General features: G+C 33.2%; 1 protein-coding gene across 9 annotated transcripts in view; it reads left to right on the forward strand.

The window, feature by feature from the left end:
- LOC114337170 (AMP deaminase 2) overlaps positions 1 to 27,414 on the forward strand; it is a 270,969-nt gene that overhangs the window by 114,245 nt on the left and 129,310 nt on the right. For all 9 annotated transcript variants that reach the window (XM_028287562.2, XM_050643057.1, XM_028287566.2 and 6 more), the window contains exon 2: positions 17,255 to 17,405. In XM_028287562.2, the coding sequence (XP_028143363.1) occupies positions 17,255 to 17,405 (151 nt within the window). The remainder of the gene's footprint in view (positions 1 to 17,254; positions 17,406 to 27,414) is intronic.

Consider the following 27,414-nt stretch of genomic DNA (forward strand, 5'->3'; position numbering starts at 1 on the left):
ATAGTTCTATAATTGTCGCATTTATGGAAGCTGCCTTTTTTATGAATTGTTGTTATTGTAGATTTTGTACAGTCTTCAGGCCATTGTTTAGAATGCCATATTTGGTTACAGAGTAGATGAAGTAATTTTACGCCAGTTTCTCCTGTGGCTTTGAGCATTTCTGCTGTTATCATATCTGGACCTGGTGCTTTATTATATTTGAGCTGAATGATCGCGAGCCTTACTTCATTTTCAAGTATATCAGGTTCTTCTTCTACCTCGTCAGAGATTTGGTTATCAGGTTCTTGGCGTTGATCATCTTTATATAGGTCCCTGCAATACGATATCCATGTCTCTCTATATCTTCTATGTTTGTTCTCAGAGTTCCAGTGTTGTTTTCAATGGCCCAAGTTCTGGCTTTGAAGTATCTTGTTAAGTAGCGTATTTTTCTACCATAGAATAGGATTATGGTAATTATGATTCTAATTCAAAACTGAACCGTTTTAAATTCGTGAATTTTGTAACATAAAAGGTGTTGTGACTATCCGTTGTCCTCAACATAAGAGGATAAGCAAACTTCTAAGTGGTTCATAATGAAATACTGGTTCATTAATTTTCGTACTAAGGATGAAGTAATAGTAGATTTTGAGTTTAAATATTTTTATTTATTTTGAACACAGATAATTTTACAAACACTTCTAGTTGACAATTGGTCTTGACAATACTCAAATTTAAACTGACCCCTTTGTTATGTCGAGTATCTATTTTTATTAGGTAGTGAAAGCGAAATGTGTACTAAGGCAAGATATGTGATTGTATGTAGAACGCGTAATGTATTTATTGTCAGCCTGCTAACTGGGGAGTGTGTCTTTGATGCCATTAGCGTCGCGATATTGTCTTAACAGAGAACGAGCGAGTGTGTCTAGAGATAATCGTCTAGAGTCTAGACGATTATTCTAGATAATCGTCAGATTGCGGACTTAAGAATGATTCTTCTAAGAGTGCTAAATGAGTGCGAATCCTTGTACGTAGAGCGCTAGATGTGAATGTCCTAACTGGGGACGTGAGAATGTCTTACGGTAAGGAACCGGTAATCTATAGCAATTTTAACCAGGGCAAGAATTAGCGATCTTTTTATGGCTTTCAAAATCAATAAAATGTTTTTTATGATCGACTATAAAAACCTTTTAGTAAATATAGAACTACAAAAAAACACAGTTGTGTGGTTTAAATTGTTTTTAACGACAAAATAAAACGTTGCCCAAATTACTTACGCATAAATTAATACTTCGGATTTGTGTTGATTCAAATTGTTCGTTCTGTATCGACGGGTGCGACGGATCGGCGTCTGTAGATATTATGTAAATTATCTTTTCTTAGATGACAGGGTCTTGAGTTAATAAATTTGAGAGATTTATAAGGTAAAAAACTTAAAAACACGAAACTCTAATTTTCACTCTTTCTTCTCTCGCCCGTTCTCCCCAGCTCTTTCTTTTTTTCTATTCATCAACTTGCAAATTTTTTCTTTCAAATGCCTCGTCTAATTCATCTCTAAATGATCTTTGATGCCGTCTTCCCTTTGTTCTTTTTATCGATGTCTGTGCATTAGGCATTTTTCATTATTGACTTTGACATTGACCCATTTTTGTTCCAGAAAAAATTGATTGGTAAATATATCTACATATAAATACCACTACAATGAAGGCACATCTCCCATTGTTTCTCAAACCGATGTACACCCTGCTTAAAGATATTAAGTAACGATAATATCGGTAGGGTGGATGTTCTAATACCCCCATTTCCTTCAGTGTAGATTTTCTTCAGTCTAGAAAAATCGTAAAAATAATCGTTAAAATAGATGAGAATTGTTCAGAAATCAATGTTTAATTATTTCATATTAATTTTAAATATTCATTTCAATATTATTAACATTAAATTTACAGACCGTGATGGTCACCAGATTTTTTTCACGCAGTGGAGTTGTCTTCAACAACATTTACTATGGAAATCAGACACCACGTGTGATATTTGTTTACTATAGAAATGATAAATAGCGGTAATAAAAAATATAATAATACTAATAAATTATAATAGTTATTTAAAATCACGTTTTATGGTTATTCTTTTAGTTGCAGTTCGTTTGAACTAATTTCGATTCTTTCACTTGACCTTCAGTATTGATATCAAGGTTAAACTGATAATGTGGTTTTTTGGTAGTACTTATTTTAATTTGGACAATAAAAAATTTGCATTTATTGTGTGTGTCCATAAATAAAATAAAAAAATATATGTTTTTCTATTCTCATACTGTAATAATAATATATCAATTGTGGTGTCACTACCTGTATCATAATGAACTCCAGTATGATACATAATATTTTCATTATGATACAGATTTTTAACCAATACTTAGAATCGCGGTATGGCATTCGCGATAAAGGTGGTATTAATACCCGCGCTGTGACCAATGGCGAGTCAAATACATACGCTTTGACAGTTCTCAATATGTAAACAAACTGTCAAACTGACAAACTACTTAATTTGTTTGCGTCACAAAATTAATAAATTTGAATATATTTTTTGTTGTGAATGATCATATAAAAATCGTGTAGGTATACAACTTGCATTTAATTATCATTATGAAGCTCGTACTCTATGCGAAACTCGCCGCTAGGCGGCTCGTTTCGTGTCCCTCATACTCGCTTCATAATGACCATCATTATCATTAAATGCTCGTTGCATAATATACTATTATGAATGATGTAATATCTACAGTTTTTGCTAAATTAAAATATTTATATTAGTTGTGATAATAACATACAGTTTCAGACTAAACACTTCCAATTTAAAGGGAAAAAAATTACATCTGTGAGAAATATTAAATAAGACGATACACGGACATTCTTAGTAAATAGTATACAAGGTATTTCATTAATAATTGTACATATAGTAACTGGAGAAACCTTAGTACAAAATAAGAAGATTTAACCTAAAACACTTGTTCTACAAGTCTTATATTCGCTCGATTTTGGATTATGGGTGTACTCTCTATGGTTCTACCTCCAATACGAACCAACTTACCCTTGATCGAATACAATATAGAGCTCTGAAAATATGTTTGGGAGCAATGGCATCTTCACCAAATCATGCCATTCTGGCAGAGTCTCAAGAACTTCCTCTTAGTTTTCGAAGACAGTTTTTAGCAAATAAAAGTCTATTAAAATATAGATGTTACAACAGTGATTTGATCGCAAAAATTAACTTTCTTGTAATTGAGAACTTGACAAATCATTATTGGAAAAAGAAAAACTCTCCTCCTTTGGCAGATGCATTTATTGATACAAACTTATTTCAAAATGATATTGTTAAACTTAATAAAATACCATTGTATGCACACAGTTTCGATTCTATAATTGACAAACCTATCACCATATTCCCTCGGTATTCAGATTGTAATATCTTAAACCAAGCCATGATAAAATCCATTGTAAATGGTCTCGGATCGAACTTAACTAAAATATATACAGATGGGTCAAAAACGGAGCTAAACACAGGTTCGGCATTTTTTGTTTCAAACATAAATCATATTGAAAAGTACAGAATCTCAAATTATTGTTCCATTTTTACCGCCGAGTCCTTTGCTATTGAAAAGGCACTAAAATGGTGTGCAACTCAAACATGCACGAATGTGGCAATAATTTCAGACTCAAAATCAGCATTACAAGCTATTAGCGGTCACCCAATAAACCAATTCCGAAATGCCTTAATTTTGAACATTAAAAAATTAATTATGGATCTTAAACAAAATAATGTAACGGTTTCGTTTATTTGGACGAAAGGACATTGCGGAGTCGAAGGTAATGAAATTGCGGATATAGCCGCAAAAAGTAGTCACAGTTGCCACCATATGGACAAAGTATTTAATTTAAAAGATTTGAATAATGCTCTACAACCTAATATCAGAAGGAAATGGGAAACTGATTACAAAAGAATTGCAAATAAATCTACAAACCCTTATTTCAGAATTCACCCTACACTTCCAAAAGACATTCCTCATTTCACCTTTAATTATAATAGAGCACAAATGTCAGTATTGACTCGTTTAAAATTGAATCATGCTCGCTTTCCATCTCACTTATATAAAATTGGAATACTTAACTCTCCTGTCTGTAGTTGTGACAATGTATCCATTGGTGATCTAAATCATATATTTCTAGAATGTTCTCTGAACTCTCAATCTTCTTCAATTCTGTATCAAGAACTAATTCATCACGAGTGTCCATTGCCACTAAATATTACAGCTCTCCTTTCTTCCCCAGATAAAGCGGTACTAGATTCCATCATTAATTTTATCAGAAATTCAAAAATAGCGGTATAGTTTAGAAATAGACAATATGAAATCATTTAATGTAATTAAGAATTTACATGTTTTGTGGCAAATAGATTTTGTCTGATGCCAGGATCTCTCACACACACACACACACAACCTAAAACACTTAAATAAAATGTGGTTCCTTACTGAGTTACAGGGTGTTTTACCTAAAAATTTTAAAACTATTTTTGCTCAGCATTTTAAAACTATTTGACGTATCCTTTTCATACTTGGCAGGAAGTATAGGTACTGTACAAACTACTAAATTATGTTAAACAAACGTTTCTGGCTATTACCAGAAGCATACGACGGGGGAAAGTGAATGGTTTACCCTTTCCAAATTCTACGCCACTGGCGAAATTGCTATTTTAGTTCAATTTTTGGATTTTCCAATACTTTCTATGAAAATAATATACTCTTTATACGTAATGATAAAGTCATTAGTTTGCGAGATCTTAAGTTAAAAATGAAACGACACGGTTATTTTGATTAATGTATTGTGTCGCTTCATTTTTAATTTCAAATATCTCGAAAACTAATCATTTTATCGTTAGGAATGAAGAGTATATTATTTACATAAAAAATTTACAAAATCAAAAAATTACACTAAAATAACAATTTCGTCAGTGGCGTAGAATTTGGGAAGGGTCAACCAGCCACTATTTCCTGTCGTACGCCTCTGGTAGTAGCTAGAAACGTTTATTTATCTTAATTTAGTAGGGTGTACAGTACCTACACTTTCAAGTATGATAAGGGTGTACAAGTATGATAAGGATACGCCAAATAGTTTTAAAGTACTGGGTAAATAATTTTTAAATTTTAATCATATGAATCATATAAATTAACCAAAATAACTGTGCCGTTTCTTCATATTTAACTTCAAATATCTCGAAAACTAATGACTTTATCGTTACCAATGAAGAGTATATTATTTACGTAGAAAGTATTGGAGAATCTAAAAATGGCTCTAAAATAGCAATTCCTCCAGTGGCGTAGAATTTGAGAAGGGCCAACCATTCACCATCCCCTGTCGTACGCCTCTGGTAGTAGCTGGAAACGTTTGTTTATAATAATGTAGTACGGTGCCTAGTAGTCGCACTTTCTGTCAAGTATGAAAAGGATACGTCGAATAGTTTTAAAATGCCCTGTAACTTAGTAAGGAACCACATTTTATTTAAGTGTTTTAGGTTAAATCTTCGTATTTTGTGCTAAGGTTTCTCCAGTTACTATATGGACAATTATTAATGAAACACCCTGTATAAAATAGTTATTTATGAAACAGTTCGTGAAGTATGCTTTTTGCGAACGCACGCGATGTTTAGAGCACGAGCGACAGCGGAGCGAGTGCTATACATCGCGTAAGTTCGCAAAAAGTACTTCACGCACAGTTATATACATTATTTTATCTACGATAAACAAATAAAAAGACTGTAACTCTTCGTCAGTGGAATTCATTTCTACTCTACAATTTTTAGAACTTTGATATTTAAAAATACTAACTTCTTTCAAACCACAAAACTGTCAAATCTTTTGTTGTAATTTATTGCTCACATGTCATCATCATGACAACGCGAAAGTTAAGGATATTTGATTATATGAAAGTGTGCCAAAAAACAGTACGAAAAAGTAAATCCCATTTAAAATACATTGATACTTCACGCACACTTTAAATTCTTCACACACTTCTATCTATAATGACAGTTTTCACAAACTGAAACTTATACACAATATGAGACAGAGTAGATAAAATCATTTATATGCAGTAATAAGTATACAATCATTTCGATTAAACAAGACCAGTATAAGACCAATAACAACATCCGATACAGTCAAAACACAAATGATGTTGGAAACAGCAGGAATGATTGACGGCAGCTGAGTAATTGAATAAGGAGTTGAAGATCAGATAAAAATGTACTGTACAGGTTATAAACGAGTCGACACTAAAGCAAGAAACCCATTATGAACGCCCGGCACGGCACAGCACAGGCCGGCACGTCCAAAAACCCATTTGTAACGGCCGGCACGGCACGGCACCGGAAAAATGATCATATATTTTAAAAACTATTGTAAAATAAAAGTTTTAAAAGACATAAACTACACAATTTTAAAGAATATGCATCATGTTAAAAAAACGAATTCATGGTTAAAAGATAATGTACGTACCTGTCCATTGATCAAAATTTTCGGATATTTGCACCCATGTATTGTCCTTTTTCTTACTAACATGATAACTTGAGTCCGATGCATCATACAAAAATGGGTATTCTCTGACACTCTCAATGTCTCTGACACTCAAAAATATCGTCCATATTATTTTATTTCAAAAGAAACAACGCGCTTTCAATTAAAAAATCAACAATATATCTGCTTATTACCAATTATGATGCACTGGCGTCGACTGGCCGTTCGACTTCAACGGATTTTATTCTCCTCGGAGAATTTTGGCCGTTCCGTTTGCGTGCTGGCCTGTGCCGGGCCGAGCCGGCCGCTCATAATGGGTTACGTTGCATTTAAAACTATACAAATGAATTTGGGCTGTCCTGTGCCGGGCCGGGCTGTGCCGTGCCGGCCGTTCATAATGGGTTTCTTGCTTAAACAGAAAAACGAATGAAACAATCACATCAGTAGAATTGTGGACACAAGAATCGTTAAACTAGAAAGGAATAAATCATCAAAGTAGCAGAAGTATGGGCCAGCCAAGAGATGGAGTGACAATCTGCCATAGAGGGAGTAACCCGCCAATGAACAAGCAAAATTGCTTATATAAAGGAAAAAGAAGAATAACAGAAAAAGAAAACATACGCTACAAATAAATGATTTTGGGTCCATCAATCTTGGAAGAAGGGAGCAATGGAACGGGAATTTTTACTTTATATAAAGAGTTGATGACAAACACAGCATAGAATAGTAGACCTGCTTGGAAACTACTGAAAATTTTTAGCAAAGACCTTAGTGCAAGAACACTCTTCCCAAACATCACAAAAAACAAGTGGCCTCACGACTTCTTAACCCCTTCGTGCCGGATCGTCATTCGGCAAGTCGGCTCCTATATACGGATTCGAGCGCTTACCGGGCGGCTTCGCGAGTTCGGTTAAAATACAGTATCACACTACAACTAATTAAAGTTAATGGAATAATAACACTAATTTTAGAAATAAAACTATTTTTTTATTATTCTAAATAGTATGTGAGGTGAATTAAATTTGATCAATAAAATACCATTTTAAACAAAAATTATTAAAAAAGATAAATAAGAAAATTGGGATGGAATTCCCCAGAATATTGTGTGCTTGATATCGCCCCAGTCTCCTAACCTGGGAAATTCCATCCGAATTACCTTGCAAGGGATAGTAAGGTAAGTTGTAAACAGCGGCACAGTAACTTCACCTCCCACACAATCCCATTAGTCAACATCCAAACAACCTTATCACTTTTTCACCAATCAAATTAACTAAATCTAATCTCCTTCTGGACATCACCCACTTTTGGGCGTGGTTTCCCCACTTTTAGATTTGAATAAGGTAATTCGGATGGAAGAAAAATACCTGAAATATGATTCAGATGGTGGCCCGCCGTATATGGCGAACGAAACCATGATTCACCCGTGTGCATCACCGTACTGAGCGAACATTCAAGCATGATGCACACGGGTGCATCACCGTACCGAAGGGGTTAAAAATGCCATAGCACCTGGAAAAATAGACAAAGAAAACTTCAAATAGGAAAGGACGAAACAAGTCAGCTGAGCGAACGATGCTGAGCTTCGATCCACCATTCACATAATGAAAAATAATAAGGCCCCGTACATTGACGATCTGCGCACAGAGCAAAATAAGAATTTTGGACTAAAAGTACTACAATGGCTGTTTATCGACCTCCAGACGATGAACAGTCTGGAGATAAGTCGAAATCGTTGCCGTGTCTAAGCTGTTAAATATTCCAACAGCCTCAAAAGCTATCAGCCAATATCTTTGCTTCGTCACCTATTCTTAATAATTGGGGGCATGATTCTCAATAGAATTTCATCCAGAATATATGAAAAACTCATAAAGAACATAGTGGCTTTAGACCGGAAAGATCAACACATCTAAGACGGGTATGAAAGACACCAGGTATCTGGAGCTGTATTTGTAGATCTCATTGCCACTTACGACACTGTAAATCACAAGAGATTTCTCCAGAAACTATGTATACGACATCACATTACACAATAAAATCACCTGTCTTATCTGCGTCTTCCTACAGAACAATATATTTTTCATATCTCTCAGTGGTAAGAATAGTAGATGGATACTAGACTTTTATATGCAAATGATACAGCTATTTTTGCAAAAGCAAAAATTTTTGCCGAATTCGGCACAATACTATCTGAAGCCTTAAACACAATGACAATATACTATTAACCAAACTAAACTTAAACCAAACCCCGGAAAAACTCAGGTGTGCTCCTTTCACCTCCATATCAGAGATCATCCAGCAAACTGAACATTCAAGGGTGTAATTAAACCCTTGAATATTATCCTTCTCATAAATACATGGGAGATACTTTGGACCGCAAGTTGTCATTCAAAGAACATTGTTTGAAACTAAAAGGCCAACTGATGGTCAGAAACAATACTTTCCGCAAACTTGTAAACCAAAAATGGGGCGCACATCCTTTCACCCTTAACTTGAACTCTACTGCCGAATATGCCTCTACTCTTGACAGTATTTGTCTACTGCCGAATATGCCTCGCCAGTATGGGAAGAATCAGCACACGCTAGACACTTCTATCAGTGAGTCAGCAAGTATCTTCTTAAATGGTAATTTTCTCATTATATTCTATTTAAAAAAAAATAATACTTCTTCTATCTCCATAGGCGAAGCAATAAAGCAATAAAATAGGCCTTACCTCCGAAAAAAAAAACGACTAGACGGATCTTAATAATTCTTTTTACATTCGATTCGTGAATGCGCCAAGAAACTTTGTGACCCCTAGCCATGAGATAATATTAAAAACTGCATACAAAAAATGCATTCTTAGAGTGCATCTTAAACAGACAATAAAAATCAGAACTCGTCAATTATCGGCAGAAATGAGTTAAATTTTGTTACTCGGAGTTTTTGGGGTCGCTGAAAACGAATGTGAGTGGGAGTACCTGGTGACCAGGGTACCTACTGTTTACCTCGCCTTGTGGAGTTGTCGGCAAATTCATTAAAACATTAGTCAAAACTCATTACTCAGGGGTTTTTGGGGTCGCTGACGACGAATATGAAATTGGAAATGATCTCTCCGGAGTACCTGGTGCCCAGGGTACCTACTGTTAATCTCTTACGTCTTCTGGAGTTTTCGGCGAATTCATTAAAAAATTAGTCAAAAATCATTAGTCACGACATAAACAGTAGGTATCCTGGACACCAGGTTCTCCGGAGACCACTTCTGACGTCATATTCGTCAGCGACCCCAAAAACCCCCCGAGTATTGATTATTGACTAATTTTTTAATGAATTTGCCTAAAACTCCAGAAGACGAGGTAAACAGTAGGTACCCTGGGCACCAAATACTCTGAAAATCACTTTCATGTAATATTCGTCGTCAGCGATCCCAAAAACCCCCCGAGTAATGATTTTTGACTAATTTTTTAGTCAATTTGCCGAAAACTCTAGAAGACGAGGTAAACCGTAAGTACCCTGGGCACCAAGTACTCCGATAATCACTTTCGATGTAATATTCGTCGTCAGCGACCCCAAAACCCCCCGAGTAATGATTTTGGACTAATTTTTTAGTGAATTTGCCGAAAACTCCAGAAGACGAGGTAAACAGTAAGTACACTGGGCACCAGGTACTCCGGAGATCACTTCCGATATCATATTCGTCGTCAGAGACGCCGAAAATCCCCGAGTAATGAATTTTGACTAATTTTTTAATGAATTTGCCGAAAACTCCAGAAGACGAGCTAAACAGTTGGTACCGTGGGCACCAGGTACTCCGGAGATCACTTACGAAAGCATATTCATCGTTAGCGACCCCAAAAACCACCCGAGTAATTATTTTTGACTAATTTTTTAATGAATTTGCCGAAAACTCCACAAGACGAGGTAAACAGTAAGTACCCTGGGCACCAAGTACTCCGATAATCACTTTCGATGTCATATTCGTCGTCAGCGACCCCAAAACCCCCCGAGTAATGATTTTTGACTAATTTTTTAGTGAATTTGCCGAAAACTCCAGAAGACAAGGTAAATAGTAAGTACACTGGGCACCAGGTATTCCGGAGATCACTTCCGATGTCATATTCGTCGTTAGCGACCCCAAAAACCCCCCGAGTAATTATTTTTGACTAATTTTTTAATGAATTTGCCGAAAACTCCACAAGACGAGGTAAACAGTAGGTACTCTGGGCACCAGGTACTCCGCAGATCACTTACGACGTCATATTCATTTTCAGCGATCCCAAAAACCTCCCGAGTAACAAAATGAACTCATTTCCGCCAATAATTGACGAGTTCTGATTTTTTTTTATTGCCTTTTGAGAGGCACTTTAAGAATGCATTTTTTTGTATGCAGTTTTTCAATATTATCTTATGGCTAGAGGTCACAACGTTTCCTGGCTCGTTCACGAATCGAATGCAAAAAGAATTATTAAGATCCGTCTTGTCGTTTTTTTTTGGAGAATGCTTCTACTATCAAACGCATACTAGTTTACCATGCGTAGTCTTCACCGTGACGATATTAGATTGTTATATATTTTCAAAATTATTGGTAATTAGTAAGAAACAAGCAGACTAACAAAATTTTTGTATGACTCACAATATAACACTGAATTATACGTTTGAAACCAAAAGTAAAAACTTCCTTTACGTCAGATATTTAAAATGCTGTATGTCGTATTTCTTTTTTCTTTTGAACTTCCACCGATGCATGTCACATACTAAAACGCGTGCCAATATTTGCGATATTTTTAACCAAGGAAAAAGCCAAGTAAGATATTTGAAATTTATTTTTCCACCTACCTCTACCGAAAGTATACTTTTCCGGACCAGACTGTAGGGAGCAAAGTTGTACTTTTCCTCCCTAGGGAGGAAAATATTTAAATATTTTTCCTCGCTAGGGAGGAAAAGTAAAAGTTACGTCATGGTATTTCATTCATGAAATGTAACTTATTGACGCCCTGTACAATATCTTACATTTTTACGTAAGTGTCTATACATTTTAACGTTTATTTATAAAACACTCTGTATTTTGCAGAATGGTAAAAAACAGTAAATTGTTATTTTGATTTAACAATGTTTACATTAATAATTTCACTTATATTTGACAGTTGACAGTTATATTCTACCTACTTGTTAGTTTTGGTTTTAATAAATTTTGTTGGTTAGTTACATAAATAAATTAAGTAAAAATGAAAAATGACTTGTTATTTGAGGAAGGTGGAAAAACCATATGTATAACATGGGAGTAAAGTGCCTTTTCCTCCCTTGAATGATTACTGCCCTCCGCTACGCGTATTATTGGCTCCCTAGCTATTATTGGGAAATTTCGTTCATGGTCATGCAAATTGTAACTAAACCGTTTAAAAAAATTGATGTAAACAGATTGCTTGGAGGGTTTTTGGGATCGCTAAACACGAATACGCCATCAGAACCAACACTTAAAGCATCTGGTGCCTAGGGTCACTGTTGAGGCAGGTCATCTTCTTGAGTTTCGAGGATTTTAGATACTAATTTGATACAAACAGATTACTTGGGAGATTTTTGGGGTTGCTAAACACAAACACGCTATCAGAATTGACACTGAGAGCACCTGGTGTCCACAGTTACTGTTAAGGTACGTCATATTCTGGAGTTTCGAGGGTTTTCGGCACTAAATGCATGCAAATAGATGACTAGAAGGTTTTTTGGGGTCGCTGAACACAAATACGCCATCAGAATGGACCCCGGACCACCTGGTTCCCAGGGTCAATGCTTAGGCACGTTATCTTATGGAGTTTTTAAAGGTTGTTAGGCACCACTTGCACCGGATATCGGTCCTGATGGCGTATTCTTGTTCAGCGGCCCTCAAAACCTTCGATTAATCTATTTCCATCAATTTATTGCCGAAAAACCTCTGTACGATAACTTGGACATATGTGAGAGTATGAATATACTTTCAGAGTGTGTGGACTGTATTTAGCGGATTGTATATTTACTGGCTCAAGTGGGAGTATAGAGGATAAGGTTTTATACAGACAATATTAATATGTATATGAAGTCTTACCAAACTGTGAACGTTGTAGATCATTAGAGCCGTGGTCACACACGAATTGATTGTTCTCGTACCACGATTTGCGAAATCAGGTATGGCGTCACTCCCGAATTACTGTTCGTCACGTAACGTAACACGTATTGCTATTTCGTTTCAGCCCAAAAGGAAGGCGGGACCGTCCAGAGTGAAGAGATGAGCGGTACCGACTTTTCAGTGGAACCGCTGATGAGAGAGAGAGAGCAGAGAGATTGCACCCTCACGTGTTGCAAGAGGTACGAGAGATACGCTTACCCTACGGTAGGTGTAAGAGGAGAGAGAGAGAAAGGCTACGGCTCCACGGGTTCCAAGGCTACGACAAATTTACGCTAGCAGTAGCCGTAAAACGAACTTAGGTTCCGCGGAACGGAATAGGAATAGCCGCACAAGAATCGCACAAGTCCTGTAGTCGGTTCAGTTCGGCTATTCCTATTCCGTTCCGCGGAACCTTAAGTTCGTTTTACGGCTACTGCTAGCGTAAATTTGTCTCCCGTGGAGCCGTAGCCTAAATTGCCCCTCGTTGCGAGTGGTGAGTGGTACTTGTTGACGGTCGAACCGCTGGATGCTAGAGAGAGAGTTTCTTCCGTCCCGAATCCAAAATTGTCTGTCTGTATGGGTAAGGGTAAAATTAGGAGGGAATGAATTGGTACTATTAAACAGGGCTGGCTTGAAATTTATTTAAATTAAGGCTTGTACTAAGAGATTTAATGCAGTATATTTTTTGCGTGTGAAAATTGAACAACCTCGAAAGTCCAGATGACGTGACTTAGCAGTGACCCTGGACACCAGATTCTTCGATCGCCGATTCTGATGGCGTATTGTATTCAACGATCCGATAAACCCCCGAGTAACAAAATCTGGCCCTTAAAATACTGATTTATGCACTTTTGAATGCCTTTTAAGTACTTTCAAGTAGGTTATGCATTTATATATATTTATTTATTTATATGCATAGTTATGCATTTTCACAAATTTTTCTATTGTAGGTTTTTTTCCTGGTGCCATTCCGAACATAATGCAAAAAGTTGCTAGTCGATAGGTGCTGTATTTAAAAATTGATTTATTTTTTCCTAAATGCCCTGGAACATTATAGGTCTGGATCCCGCGTATGAAAAAAAAGTTGATTAATAGCAAGCTAAAAATTTTTTAATATCTTAAGGTTGTCTAGTCGGACAAACTTTGATGTATGGGAACACTGGAACAGGGGAAGTTTAATTGTGGAACAGCTTAAAAATCTGGAACGTCAGACTACGAAAACGTCCCATGTATTTTGTCGGACAGAACTTCCAATTAATTTGTTACCCGTTCATTAAACTGTCCTGCAAAAATCAGACTACCATTTATCACCAACTGGGCATTTAAATGAGTGGAACACGTAGAACATGTCAAATGACAGAAATTATGGCAGGTGACAAATAGCAGTCTGATTTTTGCATGAGAGGTTAATAAAAAGGTAACAAATCAATTGAAAGTTCTGTCCGACAAAATACATGGGACGTTTTCGTGGTCTGACATTCCAAATTTTTAACCTGTTCCACAATTAAAACTTCCCTTTTCCAGTGTTCCCATACATCAAAGTTTGTCCGACTAGACACCCTTAAGCTATTAACAAATTTTCAGCTTGCTATTAATCAACTTTTTTTTCATATGCGGGATCCAGACCTATTCGTTGTTGTATACCTGCCTGCAATTTTTTGTTGTTCCTAGTGCAATAGAAACAGAAATTTATTAGTTTTTTATTGCAAATGTAGTAACTGAATATTGAAAAGGTTAATGATTCAGCTTATATTTTGTGCCAAAGTATATCCACAATTTGAAGATGCGTTTTTATTTTTAGATTGTATTTTTGCTTGGGTCGTGATGTTGTGTGAATGATTTATGTGATATTTTTAGTCTAGAATAAGAGGTGGAAATTTTTGTATGTATCCGTACGTTCGTTTGTTCTGTTCTGACAGTTACATATTGCAAAAATATTACAAGATCTTTCCAGAGATTTGTGGCCATATCATTTTATTTGAGAAAATTGTGCTATCGTCGAGCTGTTGGACCTTGTTTTTTTAGTAACTTACTTTAGTCTTGTTAACTACCATCCATCAATATGATAAAATAGTGTGACCATACCCTTGAAAGGTCAAAAACCGAGAGAGGAAAACAAAAAGTTGGTTATTAATGTTTTGGCAGTTTTCATTAGTAGTCTGTGAGGTTCCTACGACTTATCATATTATATACCTTCAAAAAAAGGCATATTCTGAGTCTCTCCAAGGTAGTAATCATCTTTCTTTTATACTTACGAATATAATTTTCTCTCTCTCTCTCTCTCTCTCTCTCTCTCTCTCTCTCTCTCTCTCTCTCTCTCTCTCTCTCTCTCCTCTCAATTTTTTGATGTTCCCTTGTTATGTTGTCAGGTTGGTACACTCGAGTGCCTACCTGACTACGTTAATTTGATCTTTTGTTAGTGTATTCCCAATTTCCATTTCTCACATTTTTATCCTCTTTGTGCCCTGTTTTATACAAGTGATTCCCGGCAATCAGATCTGTCAAACATATTTGCTGGCAGTATTGGATACTTAGCAGTAATGCATACTTTGGCAATATTACATACTAGCCGTTGATACAAATTTTATTTAAAAAATTGATTTCACGCGCGTTACTGACATTCAAAATCGACGGTCGCTGCAAGCGTTGCTTCTGAGCGAACGGTTCATTCTATACAAAAAGTACTAATGAAGATTTTTATTCAAAATTATCTCAGCTCTATTTCTTGTTTGAAGTCTTTTCTTTGTACGGCCTACATATTCTTGGTAAATCGATGTTTTCCGTTCCCCCACTCCTATGAGGTTGTTTTCAGTTCGGGGAGTAGGAGTGTCAAACTTTTTTGCATCTTTTTTGGGATTCAAAAATTGATATTCTCAGTAAAATTCAGGTTGTTCGTATGATTTTTAGAGGTCAAATCTCTGACGACTGAACTAATATTACAACGCAAAAAATTACTATCATAAAATATCTGTAATTGATCCACCTCTTAACGAATATGAAATCTTCAGTACAAGTACATATTAACATTACAATAAAATAATAAGATTTCTACAGACAAAAGTCAGTGAAGATCTTCCTGATGTTTAAACACTTTTTCTACGACCGTTGAATAACATGCTCATTATTTTCTAAGTTTTAATAGATACTAGCACCCATTACCGTACCCGTGAGTAATAGTTCATTACTCACGGGCTGAAGTTACTTACGGGTCATTACTCACGGGCTGAAGTTAGATTCAAGTAGGCGCATGCCACCTTTAATATTAAATATTAATCGTATATAAACTGCAAATAAAATTACTTAACTTGTTTATTTAATACAATAATTATTGTAATTTATATCAATAATTATTAACTTCAAAAGATGTTTAAAGGAATTTTAACTGTAACAATGTCAATATATTTTTTACGTTTAGGTATATCTAAAAATTTGTTTACTAAAAATTTTGACATTTATCATTTATTTTAGTGGCAGTGACATTAGCGCATTTTGTTTATGTTAATTTAAATTTATAACTAATATTGTGTTTACTTTTTACGTTATATTATGTTAAGAGCAAACAGTAGCGATCAACAGGTAGCAACAAATGCGTTCCAAGATTGCGGCTCTAATTTTGAATATTTTGTCGAGATATTTGGCACACATATTCGTAATATAATAAAGAATAGCGGTACAGAGCCCAATTTCACAAATATCTTAGTATGTGGAAATTACTCTATAACTAAATAAAATATTGAAAAAAGGAGCCTGTACTGCCATTAAGAAAGACAAAAAAATACACTTTCTTCAAATAAACTTTTTTATCCCGTGCCTAGATTTTGTGCACATTGGAACTACTAAAAATCGATTTTTTTATAACAAGAAATCGAACGTCACTGACTTGGCAAAATTTCGCGCCTATGTGTATAAAAATTATTGTTTTTGATAGCATAAACGTCACTGTCATTGTCGAATTACCGACGCACTGTTGCCTCACTTTTGAAAGTTCGCAGAACTTTCGCAACCTTGGACCGCGTTTGTTGCTACCTGTTGATCGCTACTGTGTGCTCTTAAATATGTTATAACATATTATATTATATAGTTATATTATTATATTATATATAGTTAAATGTATATACATTATAACTCTATGAAATTATGAAATACGTCCACCGATAATAGCCATTTCATATTTATTAGATTCAGTGACACCAGGTACAAATATATGCGTATAATTTTTCGGAAACGAATAGAACTTAGATTGACTATTTCTGTAGGTATTTTTGTAAATTATTATGTTTTAGATCTCGAGTAGTTGATAATTATTATATTTTTTAATAATTAAAATAAAAAAAAGGTCGTAGAAAAAGTATAGTATTCAACTCGCATGTAATGGCTATTACTCACTCTGATGAATTACGACACTCGCCTAAGGCCCATGTCGCAAACTTCATCATCGTGAGTAATAGCCATCATTACATGCTCGTTGAATAATATACTATTACCCAACTCTATTTCTTAAACATATTGCAAATTAATTGCTATAAGTAGTAATAATATAACAAGGAAAAAAACTGGAAAATTTTGTTGTATTTATGCTAATTGTTGTATTTTTATATTACAGGAAATGAAAGCCCCACGTTCGGCGCAAATGCAGTTTATGCAACCAACGAACCAGATTTGTCAAATGAAATTTCTGCTCCCTATGAAGTCCCACAATTCCCTATTGAACAGATTGAAAAGAAATTGGCCATTCAAAGACAATTAAATAACAAGTAAGTCATTTATGTATTTATCATTTATTTAGCATTTACAAGTAAACATTTTAAACAAGTTTAACAAGTTAAATAAGTTAAACAAGTAAACGGCAGGAAAATCTTGCATAGACCACATATATACACTCCAACAATTAGTTGAGAAAAAAATGACAAAAAATAGTCCAGTACACATGACATTCTGTCAGGAACACTGGACTGTCCTCAAAAGCACAAGAATGTCCCCTAAATGTCCCAGGAAATTCTTTGAATGTCTTGTTGGAACATTCCATGAATGTCTACGAATGTTCTTTGGACATTCACAGTATATTTTTATACATTCCCTAGATATAGTCGCTGATGTGACATAATACCTCCGATTTGTTTTTTCATGAGTTTTGTAAGAGAGACTAAAAACTTTTTTTACAGTCACCTCCTATTTTCATATGATATTTTTTGACATGTTTTGTAGTAAACTCAACTATCTATTTACTACAAAACATGTCAAAATTTACATGTGAAAACAGGAGATGACCCTAAAAATGGTTTTTGGTCTCCTACAAAATTCATGAAAAAGCAGATAGGAGGTATTGTCACATCACCGACGATATACCAGAAGTATATGTGGCCATTTATTGCACAAAATCTTGTCATATATTTTTGAAGTTATACTTCTTTAGGCGCGATTGAGATTGAGGGTGAATTTATATTGATCTGCGCGCATGCACACACCGACAGTTTGGTATTAGTCTTTATACGGGCTCTGATTGGGTGTTGAAATGATCTGTCAATAATTGTTCAATATGGAGGTTATCGGTAAACAAAAATGTTGTATAATATATTAGTTTTTATTGTTGTGAGGACAGAAATAAAATCAAATTTATAATTATAGTGATTTTTTAAATAGTTTTGAAAAGCCACAGGTACGTAATTCTAAATGTTTCAGTTGTATTCCAATAAAAAATTATCTTCATACCTATTTGGAAAATGTAAAAAAAAATAATGTACTTACCTAGTACTTGCTATGCTATACCCCTAGTAGGCAATGCTTTAATTTACATAATCTGATTACGAACAAACTTTCTACAAATTTTCATCTTTCATGTATCGTTTTCTTACTCTATATATTGTTGTATTTTAATTCGACAAAAATCAAACTAATAAAAATTCATATAAACAAAATGTCAAAAAGTTGTTCAGTTTATGTATATTCCCACATGACGTATACGCGAAGGTGGTGCAGTTTGAAATCGCTTCGACTCTCGTACGGCGGGATACACGGGAAGCATATTTACAAATGCTCCTATACTACGGCACCAGAGTGCCGAAATCGGTTAGCCTTTGAAATACACTATTACGCTACAAACCCTCATTGATTTCGGCACTAATTAAATTAAAATACTTCTATTAAATTTTGGTGTCTTAAGTTTTTATTGCAATTAATATTATTGTAAGTATTGTATATTTATATTTCAATTTATTGTTTGAAAAATAGGAATAGAAATGTCTTTTCTTTTTTGAAAAATGTCTTAGGCAGAGCCAATTAGCCAGAATTGTTTGTGATTGATGGCAGATTCATAGTCATAAATTTCTTATTTCATAATTATTAACAACTACTTCAATATTATTTTTATAGATACATAGGTACATTTTGTTGCATTAGTTTTATTTTTTTATAGAAATGTCTAAACTGCAATAAACCTAGCATATTATTTTAAGAATGTGTTTTTTGACCCTAACCCAACAAACAAATAAAACAAAAATTATAAAAAAACCATTGAATAAAAAGGAAATACATAAATATTTTTTATTTTTATTTATTTATAGGTACAGATATAATTACTCGTATTCAGTGCGTCCAGAAAGTATAGCATAAATTCATTATTAACTAAATAAACAGCATTATTAGAAATTACCGAAACATGTCGACTTTTCATTGTAATTTATGATATTTGGCATATATATATATATATATATATATATATATATATATATATATATATATATATATATATATATGTGCATTTGTATCCTTTTTGCCTCCGCACATACAACAGACGTCCATCGCTCCACCAAAACTAAAGGTAGTATGTGCACATATAATGCATCATTAACCTTATTTTGATGTATAATATAAAGGCAAAGAAAGAGGGGTAAACATTTATTAACCTAATTTTATACAGTTATTTTATTTGTGTAGTTCGTGTTTGCCTCCATACACTGAACGTACTCTATGGCCTCATTTGCATATTTTATATGATGTTGCAAGTGCGGGTCCAACTCTGTAGATGTTGCCAAATTTATCGTTTAATTATCGCGATTGCGACATATGATTCATACTTATACTTAACTTTTTCGTATTTCTAGTTTGGAATTTATTTGCACCCCCTCTTTTAGTCTTTCTGCCTTTTTATTAGGTACTGTACAGTTCTTCGGTTTCTCTTTATAATCTTCGCAACTTTCTGTTGTATCTTACCTTCTCTGTTATTTTTTAATGGTATTGGTATTGATAAAAATTATTAATGCGTAATCGCTTTCGCCCGGTGGTTTCCCGAGTTGTACGACCTTTTTTCGGTGATTAGCAAGCTAATCGAGTGACTAAAATTAAAAATCTTATAAAAAAATCAACTAAAAAGCAAAAAATAAACGAAAATTGAAAAAATCTAACACATTCGTTAAAGATAAGCGTGGGGCGAAAACTGTTTATTCGATGAACACGCTTTACGCTTTTCTTTGACGAATGTGTTAGATTTTTTCAATTTTTGTTTATTTTTGCTTTTTAGTTGATTTTTTTATAGGATTTTTAATTTTAGTCACTCGTAACTAAAGAAAAGCGTTTCTTAAAAAATTTTCTTTTCATATTTTTTTATTTTTTAACTTATATATTATTGTTCAACTTATACAGTGGCTCACGGTAAATATGGTCATTCGTTTGAAATATGTTTATTGCAAAAAATATTACATTATTATACAGGGTGAGTCACCACTAACGGGACGGAAGATTACAGCGAAATGGTAAAATATTTGAGAAAAAATTAAATTGAATAGTTTGTAAGTTGATAAAATCTACATTTTAAAATTATTTTGGAATATGCAGGGTGCGCCAATAAATGGCGGCGTATCAAAGTTATATTTTTTCTTATGGAACACCCTGTATTTTATTGCATTTTTTAATTATCCGCAAAAAATAAGGTATAGTTTCATAAGGTTTCCCTATACCTATGTACAGAGTGTTCTGAGTTATGTTGACTTTTCTTAAAATGTGAAGTTTAAAAAAAAGGCTTATTCTCAAGTTATTTAAGAAATTATCAAAACATTACTTTTACATCTAAATAGTTGGATAATGGTTGAATGTATTCCATGATTAATTATTATACATTTGTCTACAGGGTGTTCAAAATTTACAGTTTCATTATTGGAGTATTAAATGGAACACCATGTATATTAATAAATAATTATACTTAACAAATTTACCTCTTTCGAATGGTATATGGATGTCCTATACCTAGGTGTCATAGTTTTTGCGTAATTTACAATTATTTAAATTCTTAATCTGTAAATCGATTTTAAAACAAAAAATGTAGTTAATTAATGTCATTGTATGACATTTTCAGTTTATGACAGTCTGGTTTGGTAATTATCAAAACTATAAACATCCGTGTATGAAATTCAATTTTTTTTTACTTAAAAATGGCTTTGGCAGGGCCAATTACATTCAAATTTAATTGTTCCTAAAAATGAATAATCACGCTATCTATGAAAGACATGCTAGACATGCTACTTTGCATTGGGGAATATTTTTAAAATTGTCTCTTAGCTTCTAAAGTTTACGCTTAAAAGTATCCTGATAGAAGACACACAAAAAGGACGTTTTTAAGAGATTTCTCGATAGATTCTGTGCTAATGGTAATGTTGCATAGATACGAAAAGTTAAATAAAAATAAACCATTTATTTTTTATGACGTTAACGAACTTGATGTACTGCTTTCTGTTACGGAAAACCCAAATACTAGTACAAGAAAAATTTCGGGTCGATTGGAAATCAGTCAAACGAGTGTATGTACAATATATAAGAAAAGCCACTATCATCCGTATAAAACTCAACTACAACAGCATTAGACAGAACAGGAACGTTTAACTTTTCGTTTATAGACTTTAGAATTTGGAGAAGATCCTGATCTTTTTAAGAATTTATTGTCTACAGACGAATCTACCTACTTTTCATAATAATCGTCTAGTTAATAGACATAGCTTTCACTTTATTATGATACAGGAAACAAACATTTTACTGTTGATCGCCAACACCGATGAAGTGTTAATGTTTGGGGCAGTATTCTGAGCGAGTATGTTATCGACCCATATTTTGTTGACGAAAATCTGAATGGAGCAACTTTTTTAAATTCCTTAAAATATGTTTTTTGGATCCTTCTTAAAACCTTCCACTTAGCGTGCGAACAAACATGTGGCTCCAATTGGACGGAGCTGCTGCTTATTTCTGACGTTATGTTAAGAACAACCTTAACATGAAATTTAGAAATAAATGGATAGATAGATTCGGTCCATATATTTGGCCACCTAGGTCACCAGGATTGACCAAGATGAATTTTTTTAAATGGGGTTATATTAAAAATATTGTAAATGCTACACTTCCTACCCTACTACCTCAGATGATATTTTTATGAAATTAAGAATTTCGAACGTTTTTGCTTCTATAGCACCAGCTATGTAAATAATGTAAACAAATCATTTAAAATCGCTTGTTGTATAAACATTTTGAATGTGTACCTATTACATAAGCGATTAATATACATGGTGTTCTGTAACTGTAAATTTTGAACACCCTGTAAATAAATGTGTAATAATCAATCATGGGATGCATTAATTATAAGATTATTACCAGACCGTATTGTCATAAAATGACAATGTCATACAATGACATTAATTAACTTCATCTTTTGTTTTAAAATCGATTTACAGATAAAGAATTTAAATATTTGTAAATTACGCAAAAATTATGACACTTAAGTATAGGACATCCATATACCATTCGAAAGAGGTAATTTGTTTAGTATAATTGTTTATTAATATACATGGTGTTCCATTTAAAATAAGCATCATATGACACATTGAATAGTCCAATAATGGAACTGTAAATTTTGAACACCCTGTAGACAAATGTGTAATAATTAATCATGGAATACATTTAACCAATATCAAACTATTTAGATGTAAAAGTAGTATTTTTATAATTTCTTAAATAACTTGAGAATAAGCCTTCTTTTAAAACTTTACATTTTAAGAAAAGTCAGCATAACTCAGAACACTCTGTACATAGGTATAGGGAAGCCTTATGGAACTATACCTTATTTTTTGCGGACAATTAAAAATGCAATAAAATACAGGGTGTTCCATAAGAAAAAATATAACTTTGATACGCCGCCATTTATTGGCGCACCCTGTATATTCCAAAATAATTTTAAAATGTAGCTTTTATCAACTTACAAACTATTAATTTAAAATTTTTTTTAAATCTTTTACCATTTCGCTGTAATCTTCCGTCCCGTTAGTGGTGACTCACCCTGTATACAGTGCGCTGGAATAAGTGTTACCCCCCCCCCTTATTAACTTATTTATTTTTAGCACATAAGCAAAACGCTCGGACAGGTCGATTTTTAAAATAAGCATAGTATACTATAGCATCAGTGTTTCGAACTTTACGCGACTCCTCTTCAGGTGATCGGCATAACTTCGAGTTTTTTAAATGGGCAAGTACATCATGTGACACGTCATTTAAAAGCATTTGAAATACTGATTACAAAAATATATAATACTTTAATCCTATTTGAGAGCGTAGGCGCAAAATTTCGGTCGAATTATTTTCAATTGCATTCATTTTTTTCGAATCCTGAGAAAACTAATAAGTCTTTTTTTTAAATATCGAGGGTTTCCCTAAGAACTTCTGTAATGTTTATTTTAATAATTCACAGGGGTGAAAAGAAGAGAAAATTTTGTCTGATTTTTAATTTCAAATATATTATTCAAAAAAACTGTTTGTTTAGTCTAAGGGACTTTCAGCCCTCCGTAATAATTCTGCGTTTGATCTTTTCAAAAATACTTAATACATAGTTTCCTCAGAATTCGAAAAAAATAAATGAGTTTAAATAGAATTTGATCGAAATTTTGCGCCTACGCTCTCAAACAGGAGTAACGTATACAATTTTGTAATCAGCATTTCAAAAGCTTTTAAATGATGTATCACATGATGTTCTTTCCTATTTAGAAAAGTCAAAGTTATGCCTGTCACTTGAAGAGGAATCGCGTAAAGTTCGAAACATTGATGCTATAATATACTATGATTACTTTAAAAATCGACCTGTTCGAGCGTTTTGCTTATGTGCTAAAAATAAATAAGTTAATAAGGGTGTAACACTTATTCCAGCGCACTGTATATAAAAAATTAAAATTTAAATTAATAAACTCAATGTGGTAATACAACTTTTAACATATGTAAATAATATTAAATAAATTAAACAAAAGTCTTCCAACCACAGCAATTTTTAAAAAATTGTGTATTTGTTAATACTAATGCTCACAATAAAAATCGTCAATCTCCACTTTATTATAATATTAACACATAATATAATATCATAATATTATATTCCACAATATAACAGTAGTTCCTTTGAGCTACGACACTTTTAAGCCTGTTTGGATCAATTATTGATTTCACTAATTTGTTTCAATATTTAGGATTAATTTTACTTCATTCTTCTAGAAGAGCATTTTTATATTAATGTCTTATATTTTATATTAATATCTTCTATATATCTTCTATCTTTTATCTTTTATATTAATATATGTATCTTCTATCTTTTATATTAATATTTTATATTAATATCTTCTTTTATTATTATTATTGTGAATATCATGTTAACGGATCTGAACTCAATAAGGAAAACTAAATTAGGAAATAAATTATTAATTGCATTTAAGTCAGATGATTTTGTCGGTGTTTGAATTACCTACGCTAAATTATATAATAGCCATTGTTTAACAATTTGTGCGGAATGCTTTGAATTGTTATCAATGTAGAAGACAAAACTATCTATAATACCTAACTTCTAGACGCTTTTATTTAAATTTGTTTTCAATATAATATTATGGTAAAATTTGCTCTCGTCAAGAAAGAGCACATGTTTCAATTTTTGCATTTTAATTTTTCCGTTATTTTGACTAATGTAATGTTACTTCCGAGCTTATTATACCTACCATGAAAGTATTCTTTCGTAATATCCGTCGGATGTTTTCAGGATGAACAGTTTTGTTTCAGCACGTTTATACTTCAATAGTATGCTTTAGTGCATTAATTCTTGTATCATTTTTTATAGAAATCCATCGTTCCTTGCTTATAGTTAACTTTTTCGTATTTCTAGCTTAAAATTTATTTGCCACGCTGGTTTCGTGTTTCTATTTTTTTATTATGTACTGCACTGTTGTTCGGCTTCTATTACTTCTAAACATTCACGTTTAATGATGACGTCTACACTATTTGCAGTTATAATAAAGCACTTTTACTTACTAACAACAAAACAAATACATGAAATAGTATCGACTGAGCCTCTTTTGCTTAGGGGAATTCCCCGATATTCCGATTATGACGATGTTTGTTAGTATTAGAATTAACAAATACTCTAATTTTTTAAATTTGGTGTAGTTGAGATTACTTTTTGTTTAATTCCTTTTCATATTATTTACATTAAAAGCTGTGTTTCAGTAACGAGTTTGATTAACATCAAAATAAAGGAATAAGAATAACGACAGTGTTAATAAAACATAAAAAAGAAAAGTATGACTCATAATAATTACATCACTATTAAGTGCTATTACTATTGAAGGCCATGTACGCGAAAAGAAAGTTAAATTTTGTCCTTTTAGGCTTTCTAATTTAAATCACGAGCCCTATTTTATAAATAGATAAAGATAGATACCTACTTAGGATCTGATAAATTTAAGATAACCCCGAAATTATACGAATTTAGTCAAATGCAAACTAGCATAAAATTTTCTATTAAGGTGAGAAAATACAAATATTAGCGTTGCAGTGTCTTATATCTAGCTATTCATAATCATTGTGTATCAGGTTCCGACTACATTATGCGATTAAATGATTGCGATGTTGCCACTACTAAGAGGCGAAGTGAACCGGTGGACATAGCGTATATATCGGAGGCGCCCACTACCTTCGGCTAACGACAGAGTATACGCGTGTAACAAGCTGCGCCTCTGACGCCAGATACGGCGAACTAAAATGTATATCGATAGACGTTAATGACTCGATTTTACCTCTACTTAAAAAATTGGCAAACGCCTTATACAGACGTGTTAACAAATAAATGCACAAGAAACATGACTGTACGTGTTCGCCTCCGATTTCGGAGGCGAACTCGTAAAATCGGAGGCACACTCGAACTAAGGATGTAGCAATCGGAGGTGTATGGGTAGCAAATGCACATATATATATATATATATATATATATATATATATATATATATATATATATATATATATATATATATATATATATATATATATATATATATATATATATCGAGTCATTAACGTCTATCGATATACATTTTAGTTCGTCGTATCTGGCGTCAGAGGCGCAGCTTGTTACACGCGTATACTCTGTCGTTAGCTGAAGGAGTGGGCGCCTCCGATATATACGCTATGTCCACCGGTTCACTTCGCCTCTTAGTAGTGGCAACATCGCAATCATTTAATCGCATAATGTAGTCGGAACCTGATACACAATGATTATGAATAGCTAGATATGACACTGCAACGCTAATATTTGTATTTTCTCACCTTAATAGAAAATTTTATGCAAGTTTGCATTTGACTAAATTCGTATAATTTCGGGGTAATCTTAAATTTATCAGATCCTAAGTAGGTATCTATCTTTATCTTTTTATAAAATAGGGCCCGTGATTTAAATTAGAAAGTCTAAAAGGACAAAATTTAACTTTCTTTTCGCGTACATGGCCTTCAATAGTAATAGCACTTAATAGTGATGTAATTATTATGAGTCATACTTTTCTTGTACTAAACGTACCATACAATTGTTTTATGTTTTATTAACACTGTCGTTATTCTTATTCCTTTATTTTGATGTTAATCAAACTCGATACTGAAACACAGCTTTTAATGTAAATAATATGAAAAGGAATTAAACAAAAAGTAATCTCAACTACGCCAAATTTAAAAAATTAGAGTATTTGTTAATTCTAATACTAACAAACATCGTCATAATCGGAATATCGGGGAATTCCCCTAAGCAAAAGAGGCTCAGTCGATACTATTTCATGTATTTGTTTTGTAGTTAGTAAGTAAAAGTGCTTTATTATAACTGCAAATAGTGTAGACGTCATCATTAAACGTGAATGTTTAGAAGTAATAGAAGCCGAACAACAGTGCAGTACATAATAAAAAAATAGAAACACGAAACCAGCGTGGCAAATAAATTTTAAACTAGAAATACGAAAAAGTTAACTATGTATAAGCAAGGAACGATGGATTTCTATAAAAAATAAAAAATGATACAAGAATTAATGCACTAAAGTGTACTATTGAAGTACAAACGTGCTGAAACAAGATTGTTCATCCTGAAAACATCCGAAGGATATTACGAAAGAATACTTTCATGGTAGGTATAATAAGCTCGGAAGTAACTTTACATATTAGTCAAAATAACGGAAAAATTAAAATGCAAAAATTGAAACATGTGCTCTTTCTTGACGAGAGCAAATTTTACCATAATATTATATTGAAAACAAATTTAAATAAAAGCGTCTAGAAGTTAGGTATTATAGATAGTTTTGTCTTCTACATTGATAACAATTCAAAGCATTCCGCACAAATTGTTAAACAATGGCTATTATATAATTTAGCGTAGGTAATTCAAACACCGACAAAATCATCTGACTTAAATGCAATTAATAATTTATTTCCTAATTTAGTTTTCCTTAT

Source organism: Diabrotica virgifera, chromosome 2 (assembly GCF_917563875.1).
Source record: "Diabrotica virgifera virgifera chromosome 2, PGI_DIABVI_V3a".
In the NCBI taxonomy this organism is placed as follows: Eukaryota; Metazoa; Arthropoda; class Insecta; order Coleoptera; family Chrysomelidae; genus Diabrotica; species Diabrotica virgifera.